At 25.8% G+C, this 17,587-nt stretch overlaps 1 protein-coding gene across 3 annotated transcripts; it reads right to left on the reverse strand.

Moving 5' to 3' along the window:
• Window positions 1-14,635: 14,635 nt before the first annotated feature.
• LOC119672303 (gamma-aminobutyric acid receptor subunit beta-like) lies at window positions 14,636-15,711 on the reverse strand. Of its 3 annotated transcripts, XM_038083327.1 has the most exons (3): window positions 15,459-15,711; window positions 15,147-15,374; window positions 14,636-14,998 (listed from the first exon to the last, which is right to left on the reverse strand). In XM_038083327.1, the coding sequence occupies exons 1-3, from the start codon at window positions 15,639-15,641 to the stop codon at window positions 14,837-14,839; spliced, it is 573 nt and encodes a 190-aa protein (XP_037939255.1). In that variant the 5' UTR covers window positions 15,642-15,711; the 3' UTR covers window positions 14,636-14,836. The 3 variants fall into 3 exon arrangements, with proteins under 3 accessions (XP_037939255.1, XP_037939254.1, XP_037939253.1); XM_038083326.1 differs by having other exon boundaries at window positions 15,156-15,711; XM_038083325.1 differs by having other exon boundaries at window positions 15,147-15,711.
• Window positions 15,712-17,587: the final 1,876 nt, after the last annotated feature.

The raw sequence follows: 17,587 nt of genomic DNA on the forward strand, positions 1-17,587 counted from the left end.
TTCATTATATTCGATTATTTCTATTATATTCTATTACATTCAATATATTATGTTCTATCATATTCTATTAATTCTATTTCTATATATTGATTTAATTCATAATTTATTAGATTCTATTATATTCTACATATTCTATTTAAATTATGGCTTTTAAGAATATAAAGTTTTACATAATCCTACAGTGATATTATAACTGTAATGGTTAATATCTGGGTCTGGTTAGCTTCAGGCTACATATTCTGAGGTGATATGCTTTACAAATTCTAGTCACAAATTAATTTAAATTATGGATATCTGACAGATGGTGTAAGAGACGTAAGTAATGAGATAACATTATTGTACCTTCTGTAAATGCGAAGAGGGCGAGAAATTTTTAAATATAGTGATATAGTGATCGTCTATTTTCATATGTTATAATTCTATTTATAATTACGTTTGACTAATAAATAGAAGAATCATCTTGCCATGTTGACGCTTACTATGAAAGAATTGTTTAATTACGATTTGTCTACATATGCATTTTTATTAGATTTTTTTTTCTTTTTATATAATTCTCAATGACTTTACATATGATGCTTCATAAAAGACGATATATTTCCATATACCATTTGTGTGTTTTTAATATAATATATGGTGTATGTGCGAATGATTGGTCGGTTTATATGTCTTGCCCAAATTTTGCATTGAATTTTAGGAAGTTTGTAGTATTGTAGTCGCATTCGTTATCGATTGAAATTTTAAAATGATCGAGACGATTTGTTTTCGGATAGGATTTTCAATTCCTATTGTTTATTATTATTATTATTATTGTGTGATTATATATCCATAGCATAATGTTAACGAAATGATTTATTACATTTGTGAATGGATAATAAATGTCAGAAATGATGATTTTATATGGTAAAAGCTTTGCAGGTTAATACTTAACTGATATAATAACTAGTAATGGTTAAGGTGTGGGTGTGGTTAGCCTCGGACTATATATTCTGAAGTGACAATATTATGTGCACTGTAATATCATCTGTTATGAGAGTTATTATACAATCTACTCACCAATAAATATAAGTTATGGATGTTAGGCAGGAACTCGATTACTATGATATCAGATTCAATAGCATTTGTTAATAAATATGTTAAATATATTATTCTCCTGTACCCTTTTAAGTGCTATAACTAATATGTTTTATGAAATAAAAAACATTTTTTTAAAATTTTTGGTTATTTTTACATAGGTTTATATTTTGGTTTATTCAATCATTGGTTTTGTTTTTATTATTTATATTTTTCGTACTTCATTTGTTTTTTTATTTACTTAAACTTAATATTATAGTTTCATACATATTCATCGTTCGACATATTGTTTTAAATAATTGTTCACTTATTTTTTTAAATTATAATTCTCTTATATTTTCTTTGTTTTATATAATTATTCAAATAAATTAATTTAATTAATTTCTTCCATTTTTTTTAATATTTTTAATGAAATTAACACAGTCAAAAATTGTGATCAATGATCAATCATTACATACGTACTCTTATTATGTATTGTGTTTACTATATATAAACTATTTATTTATAATTCTTTTTTATACTGTAAGTACGTTTCACTATTATATGAACAATGTATTCATATATAATAATTTTGCTTTCGATATTTATTAAAAAAAGTGTGGGTGTTGTGATGTTATTAAATTTTTCTGAACATTTTTCTACTTTAAATTATTTATAAATTTTTTTCTATAACAAAATTTATTTTATTGTGTTAGAGCGAGCAATTGTGGCATGGAATGAAATTATTTATAATGCTAGAGCAAATATTAGGCAAATGCTACTACTAAACTCAGTTACTCATAATATATTAAATATTACTATAGAAACATTATATTAATTAATTAAAAAAGTATTTAATTTTTAGTTTTTTTTTATTTGAAAAAAAAAATAAATAAATTAGCTAATACTTTGGCACTACAGTCCAGTGTGAACCTTAGTCTCCTTCACAACTTGCCTTCATCTAAATTAGCTAATTTAGTTTATTAATTAAAAATTTTTTTTTTTTAACTTTAAACTAGAATTTCAGTTTTTAACGAAAGACCTTTCAGAAATTTAAGAAAGAAACTCATCTGGAATTACTGCAGATTTAAGATTTTTTATGAAAATAAATTTTAAAGATTTTTTTTTTGAGAAACTATTATAAACTGAGCAGTATTAAAAATAAAATAATATATTAAAAATTAATTTATTATATTTTGATGTAAAGAAAATAGTTGCACTATTTAAGTTTATTTCATTTTTATATATTATTATAAATTAACTGTTATAGGAACTTTTGTAACTGTCTTAATAATGGACGGACAAAAACTAAACAAGAAAGTTTTATATATTGTTTTCAGTTTTTAGTATGCTTTATAAAAAAAGATAATGCTTCATAAGTAACTAGAAACTTTTTAATAATAATACAGTTAGTTACTAATTTTGAATTAGCATAAGCTGGTAAATAACATAAATAATTATATTGTAATATTAGATGTGTTCGAAAACAAAAGCTTTTTAACTGTACTGCTCAGAAAAATGATTAATACCTAAACAATACTTCATAAAAACTATGCATCTTTAAGTATAGTTTAGAATTATGAAGGAATATAAAAATCATTTAAAATATGTTTCCTCAATTAACTTAATCAAGATTAAACAACATAAGGAATTCATATGAAATCTGTACAGCTCACTCACTTGTTCCAGATTAAAGAAGATGGAGAACGTACTTAAAATCTGTTCACTTAATCACTATAAATCACGATTAAAGAACATAAATAGTGAACTTAAAATCTGTTCACTTAATCGCTTAAACACTAATTCAAGACCAAAGAACATAAATAATGAAATTAAAATCACGTAATGAACATAACACTTACACACTAAATTAAGATCAAACAATATAAAGAATTGACTTAAAATCTCTTTGCTTAACAACTTATTATAATCTAAATTAAACAACATAAGAAATTAATAAGACATCTGTCCAGTTTACTTATTTGTTCAAAATTAATGAAGATGAAGAACGTACTTAAAAACTCTGTACTCACTACTAAAATCCAGATTAAGGAAGATGTAAAATGAACTTAAATTGAGTTCACCTTTGTAAGTAAGTAGTTAATCCAGATTATAGAACATAAAGAAGGAACTTAGAAGTGATTCATTTTGTCACTTACTACTTAATAAAAATTAAGCAATATGAATTTGAAATGCGATTAAATATGGTTCATTTACTCAATAAATCAAGATTAAGAAACATAAACAACTATAAAGTTGTAATATAGCATAGATTTGTCAATTTCGGTAATAGTAGTTAAATTGAGATTAAACATAATATAGTTAATAATTAATAATTTAAATGTTGTTAATTAAGTTGCGTATCAATAGTAATTTGCATCAAGTTTATGAGTTAATTTATGATTTATAAGTTAAAAAATTTGCATTTAATTGTGAATGAGAAAGAAACTGCCACGGAAAGAATTATTATATGTATTTATATAAATTTAAAATAATAATGAAATAGTATCATAACAGTTATATGATCAGGTGACATCAAATTCAATGTCAAACTATTTGTAATTTTAATAAAAATTTGTATATAAAGTATAAAAATACATTTGAATTTAATGAAGTAAATTTATAAGTCGGTTAAAATTATGTAGTAGATATCTTTACTGTTGCCTTATATTTGCCTTAACTTTTTTCTAATTATTAAGAAAATAATAATATTTTAAAAATTTAAACTTTTTTAAAAAAAAAAATTATTTTTAAGTTTGTTGATAAAATTTTTGCATGTGATAACAAAATTTGTTTATTATTTATGTTGTTGGTGTATTAATTTCTTTATCTAAAAAACTAAAAGTAATGCATATATGAATAAAAACTTAAAAATAAAAATTGTTTAACAATTTAACTGCGACTAAATTTATTTAGAATTTGTATTGCATTTTCATTTAATAATTTGCATATATATTTTAAATATATATTATTTATTTTATTTAATTCAACTTTTTATATTTTTTTGTGTTCATTTTTTGTAAACTTAACATCAATTTAATAATAAAAAATTATTTTATTTTAAAAGTATTTAGAAAAAAACAAATTATGTCAACATACAACCATAAAGTGTGATAATACAGTTAAAACGTTTTTCTTTTTAATATTGTAATAGTTTAGTAATAATTTTATTTCTCTTGCTTTTTTTCATGCTATTTGTTTTTAACAACATTTTAGATATAATAATTATTTATCATTTTCTTTTGTCGGTTTAACGCATATATACTTTATGCTGGAGCTTTCATAGTAAACGCTTATATTTAATTTTATTTATGTATATATATATATGCTTTCATATATATATAGTTAATATATATACCATATATTATTATATTTGCTTTTCTATTAAAATGTCCGTGTTCTCGTGCATTTTTATTAATTATTTTTTTAATTTTTTTCATTATAACTTAATTGCTAAATTAATATTTTCATTTAACTTATTTCTTCTATAGATACTTTAGAATTTCATTGTGTTTACATAACATATATGTTTAAATATGTTTATGCATATCTGTTATATCTATATATATGTATATATAAATACTCTTTTACGTTGTCTTTGTAAAATATCTCTGGAGCTCCACTAATTGCAGCTCCATAAAATGCTGTAACATTTGTTTTGTTTGTAATAACTTTTTTTTTATTTACTTTTTTTAATTATTTACTTAAGTCGATTTAATTAATAATTTTTTATTTATTTGCCTATTTTTTTAAATTTTATATAAAAATTTTGAATTGCATTATGTTCCTTCAATTTACAAAATAAATATTTATAAATTAGTGCCAATATATAGTATGGTACTTAAAAGAATTTTTAACAAAAGTTATAGTGTGTATAGAGAAAATGATCTGTAAAAGTTAAAAAAAAATATTTTAACTATATTCTCTACTTAATTTAATTTTTATGCAAATATTTATAAACTTTAAAAAAAAATTAATTTAATCTGCTGAGAAATAAGCACCGAAACCGATGAGCATCTGTTTTTGTTGTTTAAACTATTTTATTTTATATATATAACTATATATATCTATATGTTTATATATATGTATATATATTTTGATTTCACTTGAAACTATAATTTCAGTATATAATAATTGAATTGTTCACTTTTACTACAAAATATGTATCTATCACCGAACTTATATACTGTTAAAATTTATAAATAATTTATATATGTTTTGTTTGCTATTTTGTTTATATTCAAATTTTTATATTAACTGCTTAATATTTAATTTTGTTTTAATAACTTCAACTACAGCTGGTTTGTGGCGTTCCCAGCTTATACTAATAAAGTACATTTAAATACCTTCTTCCCTATTTAATTATGTATATATATACGCATAAAATACTTTAGATATTTATATTGTTTATGTAAGTATAAATTTATATATGCATCTGTATGACAATGAAGATATGATGTATTTGAAGTTCTTCTGTCTTTAAAATTGAAAGTCCACAATAATCTTTTTAAATATTGCTTTTAAGCCTTTAGTTAGATTTTAATTTTGATAGTAGCAGCAGATATTTTTAGTTCAGATAATAAAATGCAACTAGTTGAACGTTCTGAAATAAGTAAGGTTAAACTTATTCATTAAGCAATGAATCTGTTCTGATATTGATAGTTAAGGTTAGGTTAGGTTGGGTTACGGGGGCACCTTTAGACCATGAGGTCCATTGTGATACCCTTAAGAATTAGACACCTATCACTAAAACCATTTAGTACTGGCCACAAAGTCATTGTCACGAGCTAGGGAAATCGAATTTTTCTCTGTTAATGAATTGAAAAGTGCGACCCTAAGTAAGAGAGTCTATGTCTTGCGAAAGCAGGACACTTTAACAGAAGGATCTTCTTCTGATATAGATATGAAATGCATATTTTTCAACATTAGGTCTAAAATGGGAAAGACTGTACTGTTAGAACTTTTCAAAACTATTTTCCTACTTGATGTCTAAGAGAAAGCTCAGAGTATTTAACCACTGGATATTTAGGCTACAGTGACAAAATGTCGTTCACCATTTCTATTTGAGTAACCTCGTTTGTAAAGTTTAGCGAAGAGGTGGGTTTCGTTAAAGTCCCCATGATATTCCACTAAGTAATCATAGAGGCAATTCCATGTTATTTATTATCTATATTATCATAGAAAAAATTGAATTGTATTTGGTATTGCTAAAATTAACTTTATAGAAGATATAGAGTTATACAAATTATTAGATGAATATTTGTTGGAAAAATTCCCGGTAAGCTGTGTAATCAAATATCATATCTGTGTTGTGGTTCGTTTGAAAAAACTGCAGAATCTTAGTAGGTATTCTAAATATCAGCAGCAGTGATAATGACAGTATTTGTAAAAGACCGGGTATCAAAAAACTCCTTTTTTATTATTTGACTCCCTTGAAAACTCGTGTCATATTTTTTGGAGCTACAAGTTTCAGGTGAATTCTTTCACAGACGTTAGAGTGAAGTATTTTTTTTAAATTTAATTATGAAACACATATATTAAGCAATATGTACTGCCATTATTTGTATTTAAAGATTTAAATGTAGTATCGCTACGGGCCTATTTGGTCTATGAACGGTCTCAGTCAGCCAACACTGCATTTAATACATATTTTTTTTAATAATTAAACTAGTAAGTATTGGAGATATTTACTATTTTAAGTAGCTTGGTAAACAAGTAGAAGTTAAAGTAATAACAAAGTATTTTCAGAGTAAATACATTCTGTTGTTGCTATTATGTTGCTTCGTGATATAGCTCGTTTACTCTAAATCGTGAACACCACTGTTATTTTACTTCTGTTTATGAAAGAATTGGTTAACCGGACTTATGTAAGTGAGTTAATACCACTCACGCTACTTAATTAATTATGTTGTTAAAGAAAACCATGTTAGAAGTAAAATAATTATATGTAGAATAAGATTTTTGAAGATAAATATCAGTGAATACAACCAGATAATCAGATATTGATTTGTTTTATAGCTTTTTGTTCGAAAGTTGTTTTCTAAGTGTGAATACAAAGGTTTTATCATAATATCTTAATTCATATCTAAATTACATATAGTTTTATAATTACTATTGAGCTTCACATGATGCTACATATAGCATGACATTGTTGTACTTTAAACAACGTTTGAATACTATTTCTGAGGTAATTTGATAGTTTAACTGATTAACTGATTAATCTTAGGAAGATAAAAGAATAGCAGTTGGCAACTCACACTGATAGGCGGATTTTAAGAAACCACTGTAGGTAAACCTTATAAGTGAGTTTTGATGCGTAAGGCCGTTACATTTAGCTATCCTAACCTAGGTCTCTTTATTCGTTGATTAACTTAGAAAGGATCGTACAGTAACTGGAGTATCCATTTTAAACGATTTATAAAATAACTCTATCTTCTTGAAATGCTTATTTGAATTTATTAAAGTTTGTAATACACATTGAATTACATATCTCGGGATTTTAATTAATAATTAGACTTCCGAAAATCGATAGAAAATTTTTAAATATTTTTAGAACAATAAAAATATGTTATAAAAATTTACTGAACTATTGATCAACTATTCTGTGCGGACATTTAAGTCAATCAATACATTTTGAAGAAACTATTAAAAATGGTCTTATTAAAATTATCTGCTACTACTTGAAAACTGGCTTAGAATATTTCCAAACTATTTGACCTCCTGTGAACTGAAGAGATTCATATGAATTGTAGTGAAGGCTCGAAGTTATCTGTTAAGTGATAATCAAAAATTTTAGGTGATCTTGTAGTGCTTGAATAAAATATCTCGTCTCTATTGGCTTCGTTAATGTGAAATTGAGTGTAAAAATAAATAAAAAATCGAAAAAGTTATTATTTTAGAAATGGTAAAATCAAATCCATTAAATCATTCTTACCATTAACTATGTTCTATTTCCACATAGTAGTATTAAATTTAATATTATTGTTTTTAATTATGTTTTTTTTTAATTTTACTCAATTTGTTGTATTCATTACAATTAGTTTTTTGTTTTATTTTTAATATAAAAAGATAGTAAAAGTATTGCTTTTTGTTAATCAATCCGTAATTTTATCATATTATTTTATACTTATACTCAGTGTAGTAATAGTTGTCAATTATGTTAATCTAGACTCATAAAGTAATGTTCTTGAGCTGGTTTTAATAGTATCTTTTTTTATACAATACATAATTATTTTTTATAAACGTACATTAATTGGTATTTGTTGTTGTTTTTGCAGTAATGTTCACTAGTGTTACTGTACGATAGAAGTGTTTAAGTATATATGTAGTGTGTGTGCTTATTGGATATAATACGTACGAACTAATTTATTTTAATTCCTTTATATACTTTAAGTATATAAGTATCCCTATAGTTAGGTGCTTGCATGTGTGTTTGTATGGCTTAAAAAATTTTTAATTAAAAAAAAATAATATTTCGTAATTTATAACGACACTAAAATACTATAAAGAGAATACTACGTTTATATAAAAGTTGAAGTATATAAATGTTATATACTTGCAGAAAGAAAAAATGTGATAATAATTATGTAAATTTTATATGTAGAAAAATTTTTAAAAATTATTTTATTTAAATAAATTTTTAAGCCATTTCGCACCGACACACCCGCACACATACTGTATAGGGATTTCAGTTATATGTACTATAAATATATACGAGTATTTATGCAGAAATTCAATCCTTGGTGCTAATATTACTTGAAGTTTCCGCTTTTCCTACGTTCTTAACATTAACATTTTCTATGTATATAAAAATGCTTTTAATTAATTTTATTTACTTTCTTTTAACAATTTACATATACGCTAGCTTAATATTATTATATATGTTGACCGTTATAAACTATTTACAAATTCTGTATATAATTTTCATATTTATTTTTTCTATTTTTTTTGTTTTTGTTTACATATAAAAACTCGTGCTATATATAAGTGCCTAATTTTATATAAATATATACTATATATATGTCATACATATTATAACTAATATTTTAACAATAATGGGTGCTATTATATAAACTTGGGTTGTGTTTAGTTATGTTTTAAGGCTAACTGTACAATGTTATAATATAATTAATAGATTTTTTTAAATTGTTTAAAGTACTTTGTAATAGGGTTTTTATGGATTCAGTGTATACATACATACATAAAATAAACGCTTAAAATAATGGCTCATTCAAAGGAACTAGAGAATCGGTACAACAATTGAGATTACTTAATTTGTTTAGAAATAAAATTTTATTTTAAGCTTCTTGATGTAGTGGTTTGGGTTGTTAGTCATCTCTTTTTGTTAAACAATTTCAAAATATTTTAAAATACAGAAAGAAAACCAAAAAAAAAATCATTTTTAAGATTTAAAACGGTTTAATAGAGATTTTTTTAAAGATATATTTTATTAGTAGTACTATTATTTTCCATCAGCTTTTTCTATTTATTCTTTTCACTGTCGCCGTATTCGTTGTTGTTATTATTGTTGTTATACATGGCTGTGTCTATGCATAGGTATGAATGTAAGTTAACATTAAGCTCGCTATGCGCTTGAGCTTGATCATAGCTGCTGCTATTGCTGTTATTGTTTTCATAGTTGTTGCTATATATGTGTGCGTCTATGCAGAAATATGATTGTTAGTAAATATCAAGTATATTATATATACTAATTAGCAAAATATTTTTAGTAAAATTTGTGTCTAATTTCTAAGTCCAAGTCTAAAATTATACTAACTGTATTAAGAGATATGAACAGCAAAAGAAAGGTAATACCCAAAGAACAAATTGAATTCCAACAGAACCATCCCACAAGAAATTCTGCAGAGGAAACAGCAGTACACATTCTGTGTCACTGTGATAGTCTCGCCAGACTCAGTGTTCGGTATTTATCCACTGTCTATCCACTTATAACGGAATTAGCAAACATCTCTGCCAAGGGCATAGTAGCTACTCGCCTGTGGAACTACATGGGAGTGTCACAATAATCCTCAAAGGATTAGTTCCCAAGCCATCTTAAAATTTAATCTAATCTATTTTTCAAATAATTTAAGAAGTCTTGATCGAAGTGAAATCTACAGGAATAGTATTGCTTAATATCGCCAAGATTACAACTGTTGTTAGCTGTTGTGTAGTTCTAGGCCAACTGTACTTTAAATTGATATTACTTGATATTTACAAAGTAATGAACAACTTTTAACATACAGAATTAATTGTAAATCTACTGAACTTACAGAACTCTTTTTTTTTTTTTTTATTGTTTCTGTTAGATATGCAGAATGTCCCAGCTTTCAATTGTAAATTGGATATATCTAATTTGATCACGAAATTTAATCATTTGTGCCAATTGAGTAAATTATTTACAAACGCATTTACTGATAGATGAGTGTGTGAATGCTAACTAATTCCAGGCAATTTTTAAACAATCACCAGCAATCACCGTGAAGGAACAAAAAAGATACACGACATGTCGTCAATTATGACTTCATGACCATTGATAGGCAAACACGTTATAGAAAATAGATGTAGCATATGTAATTGCTACAAACAATGTCTTTCTTAAAGTAAATTATCTGTGAAAACTATCAGAGATAATGATCAAAAGAAGAGAAAATTTAGTGTGATCTATAAACACGTTTAACACAGAATGGACATCTAGAAGTTTAGAATAAAAAAAATGTTTCTGGTTAGGGTTAATAAGGTGTATTTAAAGTAGCCTATTACAAAGAGAAAAATATGAATTACAAATTGAGTAAAAGAGGACCCAAGATTTAGCTAGAGGTTTTGGTATAGGTATTTACTTAGCGAGATTCATATTGTAGAATACTACAGTTTGTGAAAGTATTAATATAAATAAACTATGAAGAATTTCTTTTGCTTCCAAAAAATGGTGTAGTATATATAATTAAAAAATTGATATATATATTTAAAAATGCCTATTTTTACCACTTACATCAATAGCATTTCTATTTTAAAATTTTGAAGAAGAGAGAAGTACCAAAATTTATTGAGACCGTTTGTTGTACTGTTTTTAATATAGTTTTAAGAATGAGTTTGTCCTTACTATTGCTTTATATACGATTTAGTATGTATATAGTAGTTTATATGTTATCTGGTTGAATATACAAAATTTGTTGTAGTTAAAAATGTATTGTAATTAATAGTTTAATTAATAATTATGCTTGCGAAGTTTTGCTCCTACTCAAGATTTTTATTTTATTTTTGTTTTGTTATATGTACAAGTTTGTATTAAGAATTTCATAGAATCACACTAGACGAAAAGAAAAAAAAAATAGCTGAAGTTATAAATTATAGAACAAAAAATATTTGAAATTTGTTTAGATATTCGTATAAAGCTAGAATTGTGAATTTGCTGAGTCTCAGTACAGTTGCATGTAAAAATATTACTTCAAAGTGTATCTCTAACTGCCGCTGCTACACAAACACAAACCCATAATTATACTGCGCAAATGAGATATACTATCCTTCCGACTCTGGTTCTAAACATCTCGTTTAATGTGAGGTCGCGAGATCGGCCATACCTTATTAAGGTACGATTGCAGCATAGACGGTCGGTAGCACCTCGAATACGGTTCGGTTTGCATATATGCATAATTTTGTAGCAATCGACCTACAAACTTTATATTTTTATAATATTTTCTGTTAAAACTATTAAATACGTGTATTTTACTTATAAACAATATTATTTTAATTTACTTAGCTTTTTAAATTTGTATTTGTAATTGTATTTGTGTTTTATAAGTTATGAGTTTAGGCAGTTTCATTTAGTTTTCTAACATCTTCTTGGAATCATAACTTATACTCTGTTTTCATATATATAATAGATACATATATATATATTTATGTAATTATTTATTTTTTGTTTGTTTTGTTTGTTTTATATTGTATTAAATATTAGTTTTTAATGAAATCAACTTATTTCTTTTTGTTTTGTTTTTTTTTTTGGTTTTAAATAATGGTGCTGTGAATTATATTAAATTTGCTAAATGTGTTGAAATTGGTGCAGTTGATTCCCTTACAAATGTGTTTCTCGTTAAAATTATTTCATTTATATGATAAAAAAAAAACATTTAAAAATAAAATAATTTTTTAACAAAAATTTTCTTACTGATCTTTGTGTTTTAATATAAAATTTATTTTATTATAAATAATCTGAATTTTTTTTATCCCGATGCCTTAAATAATTTTCTTAAATTAATTGCGTAAATCTGTGGTGTTGGTGCATACGAATTGAATGAGAATGTAACTTATCATGAAAGTGCATTTATTATATATTACCTAATATTAGAAATTAAATTTATATCGCCTTAAGTTTTTATTTATTATATTTAATAAAAGTTAATTGCATTTAAAAGTACCAAAAGGTTTGAGTTATGCTAACTTTTGAGTTAAATCATTTCTAACTCATAAATTTGGCAAATAGTTTTGGAAGCGCTAAAATTTGAGTGTTGCTTGTTTAAGTTTTTTTTAAATATTTTTTTATTATTTTATATATAATAATTATTATGCTAAAAATAACAAATAAATTGTGAAAATTTTCAGAATAATATATAAAATTATTTTTAAAAGACATTTGTGCTTAAATGCTGTTTTTCATTGAGCGTAGTAGAGAGTTGCTTTGTAGATTTTTGTAGACTAGAAGTGCATTAAAGCCTCAGGATGAAATCCTATAAGGGATTATTATTCCTATTATATTTATTAAAAGCTTTGATGTGAAAACGCCCAGCAGCCGGTACTACGGCCAGAAGAGTTCTATTGTATCAATTTCATTAAAGCCCTTTAAGGCTTTGTGAACAAAGTCCAGAACTAAATCTGGAGAATAGCTCTTAATCTGTTCGGGTGACAGAAAGTCCATATGAAACAAGTTTCTTCTGTGCGTTATTAAAGCTGGACAGTCACAAAGAATATGCATAGTAGTGTTCTCAACTTCGAGGCATTATCTGCATTCCGAATTAGCAGTTAATCGTATTTTATGAAAGTGATATTTCAGGCCATAATGACCAAATAAATAAGTAAGTAAGGATTAATAAGGATTTATAGAAAAATTAAGTAAGCAATTGGGTCTTAATTTAAACTATGCTACAAAGCCTTTCCCTGATTATACTACAGAGACCTATTAAGAAAAATAACCAATATATTTTTTAAAACGCTGCGTGAATTTGTGATTTTGTATTTAATAGCCTTTAAAAAAAAGTTATTTTATATCTCAATTAGCTTTGTTATAATAGTTTTTTAATTTAAAAAAATAAGCTTTTTTATAAATGAACTTATGCTAGCTATGGAAAGTACACTCTTCAACATTTGCAATTTGTGAATTTGAGAATTTGTTAATTCTTAAAGGGTCTTTCTTAAAGTTAATAAAAAGTTCAATTTAATAGTAAAATAATATAAAATTCACATGAGGATATTGCATTCAGTTTGCTCATAAAAACTTTTCTATTGTTGAAATAGAGGTTTTCATAATGAAGTCGGACTCTACCTCAATTAGCAGGTAGTGTTCTATAAACAAAAATTTTCCTACATTCACATTGTAACTATTTTATTGCTATCGTTCCCATTAATTAACTATTCTTAATATCCCGTAAACCCATACTGTTTATTAAATTATAATATATAATCAGTTGAATAAGATCACAATGCCCAACCTGCTTTTCTGTTTTGGAGAACTAACCGTAAGTTTTCCCGCCGCTTAAATTTTATATAAATTAATTATCTTGCGCATGCATGTTGGTGTGATTTTAATAAGATTTAAGGAAGACTTTATTTAATTAATATTTTATATATTGCTAAGTGGCTTTTTAGGTCTCCCTAGTAATCTACTGAACACATACATTGAAAGAAAGTGTTAAAATAATATATACAATAAATTAATGGAAGCGTGTCATAAATTGCTTTTTCATATTCGATTTTAATGGTTGTAATATCACTTCAAGTTTGGACTGAAATTATTTAAAGAACTAAAAACTAAAAGATAAAATATAAAAATTTATATATAAAACTAGCACACTTAAGTAGAGTTTCAAATTATCTATATATTTTTAATATATAATCTAACTAAATATTAAAATATACATACATGCATAGAAAAAATTTTAGTTCTTTATGAAAAAAAGCATCGGGACTTATTATTTATTATCTTATATTTCATTGAATTCTTTATATATTATTATTTTTCTTTTTAAAACTTTCACTTTTGAGCTTTTTTTTTTATTTTTCGTTTTAATATTTTTTAATTTATTTTTAATATTGTATTTATTATATATAACGTAAACGTTGTAATTTTTCTTAAGTTGATTTATTGTTTGGTATAGTATATTTATATATTTAACTTTTATTACATTATATTTTGATTTTCACCATTAAAAATGGTATGTATTTCATTAAAAACTATTTTAATTAATATATTGGTTTTGATTTTTTTTAATCGCTTCGCTCGTGTAAATCATATTTTAACCCACAATTTATATATATATATTTTTAAAATTAATTCTTCACTAATATTAATATGTGTTATGGTGTATATAATATTACTATAAATTTATATAATAAATATTTGCTCTAATTAAAATTAATATTAATTTAAGCGCCTCAGTTGTCATTTGCAGTTTCAGATGATGCTTGAATATCAATATCGTAACATCCTCAATACTACGTTTTGCTTTTGTTTCTGCTTCTTCTTCAGACGTTGTTGTTTTTGTGGTTGTTGCGTTTTTAGTAGGCGCCTATTTTACTCCTCTCCTAGCAGCACTAAATCATCAGCAACAACGTCACTCACATGCAAATATATGATCCAGTACATAAGATTAAAGCACACAAAGCACACCGGAAATACAATGCGAGAATATTTGTCTATATCCGATGGCGTTATACCGAGTAATTTGTTGATATCCTGTTATTTTCATTATTTTTTTTTTTAAATTATACAAAAAAAATATAAATCAAAAATTTATACAAGGATGAGAAGAGCAGAGAGAAAAAAGAACATTATAAGTAAATACAAATTTCCAGAGTTTGGTAATGTTTGAGCTGGAAATTACTTTTTTTACCTTGCCCGGGTGTAATAAATGGGATGGTACTGCGGCTTCGGCGTCTCCACCTTCGGGCGGTGCTCCTCCACCTCCACCGCCGCCACTACCGCCGCCACCACCGGCTGGTCCAGGGCCTGGCGGTCCAACTGGCGGTCCGCCTCTTCCACCATTTACCGTATTCTCCAGTGTTCCACCCTTTGAATGAGCCTTTGGATCGTGCACCTTAAATCTCACCTCCTGGAACAAGGGTCCCACTATCGAGCAACCGCGAGTACCAACATTTTGTTGGATATTTGAATAGCCAATTGGGCGGTTACTCACTGTTTGTTTCGGCGCATGAGGATGACCATGGCTATGACCATGACCATGCCCATGTCCATGATCCCCCACATTTGGATTTGGATTTGGCGGTGGTTGGACACCATCAATTTGCTGCTTTTTTTGTTCAGCTATCTTTTGGATCGCCATAAATCTTTGTTTTCGCATTTGAATTCGTTTTGCCATATAACCGACAGTGGCGTATTCTATAGATTATCATTTTCATAATCAATCAATCAATGAATTAAGTAATTGATCAATCATTCATATCATCAATCAATCATTTAAGCATTTTTGTTGATTTTATTTTATAGCCAATTGTGTTTTTAAGATAAAAAATGTTTTTTTCAATATATCCGATTTCCAATTATGTGTACCGATTTTTGATAAGCCATGTAAATTTTGGGTATCGATTTTAGTTAGTTTAATTTGTTGGGTTGTGCAGGAAAAATGTGGAATATAGAATGAAGAAAGATAAAAAATTGTAAATAATAATAAATTTTTATACTTAAAGAGCAAATTAAATATTAAATAATTATTGCTTTAGTGAAATTTTGTTAGGCAGAAAAGAGTAAATAAAAAATTTTATAAAGTGCAATGATTTTTGTAGCGAAGTCACATAAATAGCGAAGGACTAACATGGCCCTTTCTAATATAGCTTCAAATTTCTAAGACGGAAGAAATATATAAGTAGAGGAAAGAGTACATTTGATTTTGTATATATAGTGTATATAGAATATAAATATAAGACCGTACTTGCATATTGGGTGTATTTAAGAGTTGGGACCAATATTTTTTTTCTAAATGTAGACCTCATATAATAATGAAACGAATCACATTTTCAATAATAAATAACACAGTGACGTTCATGGTATCTTTCTACCCAATATTTTAAGATTCATTAAAGAAACAAAAAAAATTAGTTAGAATAGTTCAGTGGTGGTACTTATATTTCCGTGTGACAATAATATCAGTTGTCCATGAGGCTGACTAGTAGATAAATCCTTTCGACGTAATGATACAATCTGCAGATAAAATGCCGCAAAAAACTGCCAAATAAGAATTTATAGTATCTTTCTTCCTTTGGCACAATACTAGCAACGCTACATTATGGATTTGTTGAAATAATTTTCTACAATTTTGAGTCTAATATTTCTATATACATATTTTAAGTCTAAAAAAAGGGATTACCTGTTTTTTGGTAAGATTCATTTCAAATTTCAGGTATTTTATATGTTTTTACAAGTAATTGTAGTGGGTAAAGTGAGTGGTAGAAGAAAATAAATAAGTTGTACTTTTGATGAGGGGATCAATCGTTAATGTTGTTCTAAGAACGACGAACACAGTGCAAGATGGGAAGGACGAGGCCCTATGTTCTACGAGGAGAAGAGTACTACAGTAAATAAGTAAGTAAAATCGAACGGAACAGAACAGAACGGGAGAACGATTGATATATTAATGCAATATGCTCTATTGAGATCTAAGCATCGAAAAAAGATTATTGATGGGCATAAATAAATAACATATGAAGAATCTAAGTTGTAAGCAAATGTTATTCTTTGAAGAGACAATATGAAATCTTCTATGTAGAACTAGTGATTAATCCATATAATTTAATTGAAAACTTTTAAGGCAAGTAAATTGCGATAGATTAAATTTAATTTTTGACTGTTTTTAGCTATCAATAATATAGTTTGGTAGATTCTGTTATCTAAATCAACTGTAAATATATGTCTTACTAAAGCTCTTAAAAAACAAAAGATCATTTTTCAACTATTAGATAGTTATTAGGTTGTTAGTTATAAGCTTAACCTATAGTGTTTAAATAAAATCAGTTTCATAGATTCTTGTATCTGAATCGGCTATAAAAATATATTTTCCCTTGGGTTTAGGAAATAATAGGTTCCGTTTTTATCTGCTAGATAGCTGTTAGGTGGTTAGTAATAAGAGCAACTTAGAGCGTTTAGAATGAAATCTTTTTGGTCGTTTATTGTAAAATATATGTGTATGATATATAATATCCCATAGCTGATTTATGTGTTTCACGTTAGAAAATGATAAAAAGCTACAGATAGTTGATATAAAAATGAAAAATATGAATTAAGCAAAAACTTTTTCAATATTTCTACCGA

Source organism: Teleopsis dalmanni, chromosome 1 (assembly GCF_002237135.1).
Source record: "Teleopsis dalmanni isolate 2A chromosome 1, ASM223713v2, whole genome shotgun sequence".
Classification (NCBI taxonomy): Eukaryota; Metazoa; Arthropoda; class Insecta; order Diptera; family Diopsidae; genus Teleopsis; species Teleopsis dalmanni.

Bases quoted from the DNA above. Each gene is read 5' to 3' on its own strand.
- LOC119672303 (XM_038083325.1), bottom strand. From the start codon at position 15,641: ATGGCAAAACGAATTCAAATGCGAAAACAAAGATTTATGGCGATCCAA. The intron at 14,999-15,146 runs GTAATTTCCAGC...TGAAAATAACAG, and splicing joins ACCCGGGCAAGGTAAAAAAA to GATATCAACAAATTACTCGG.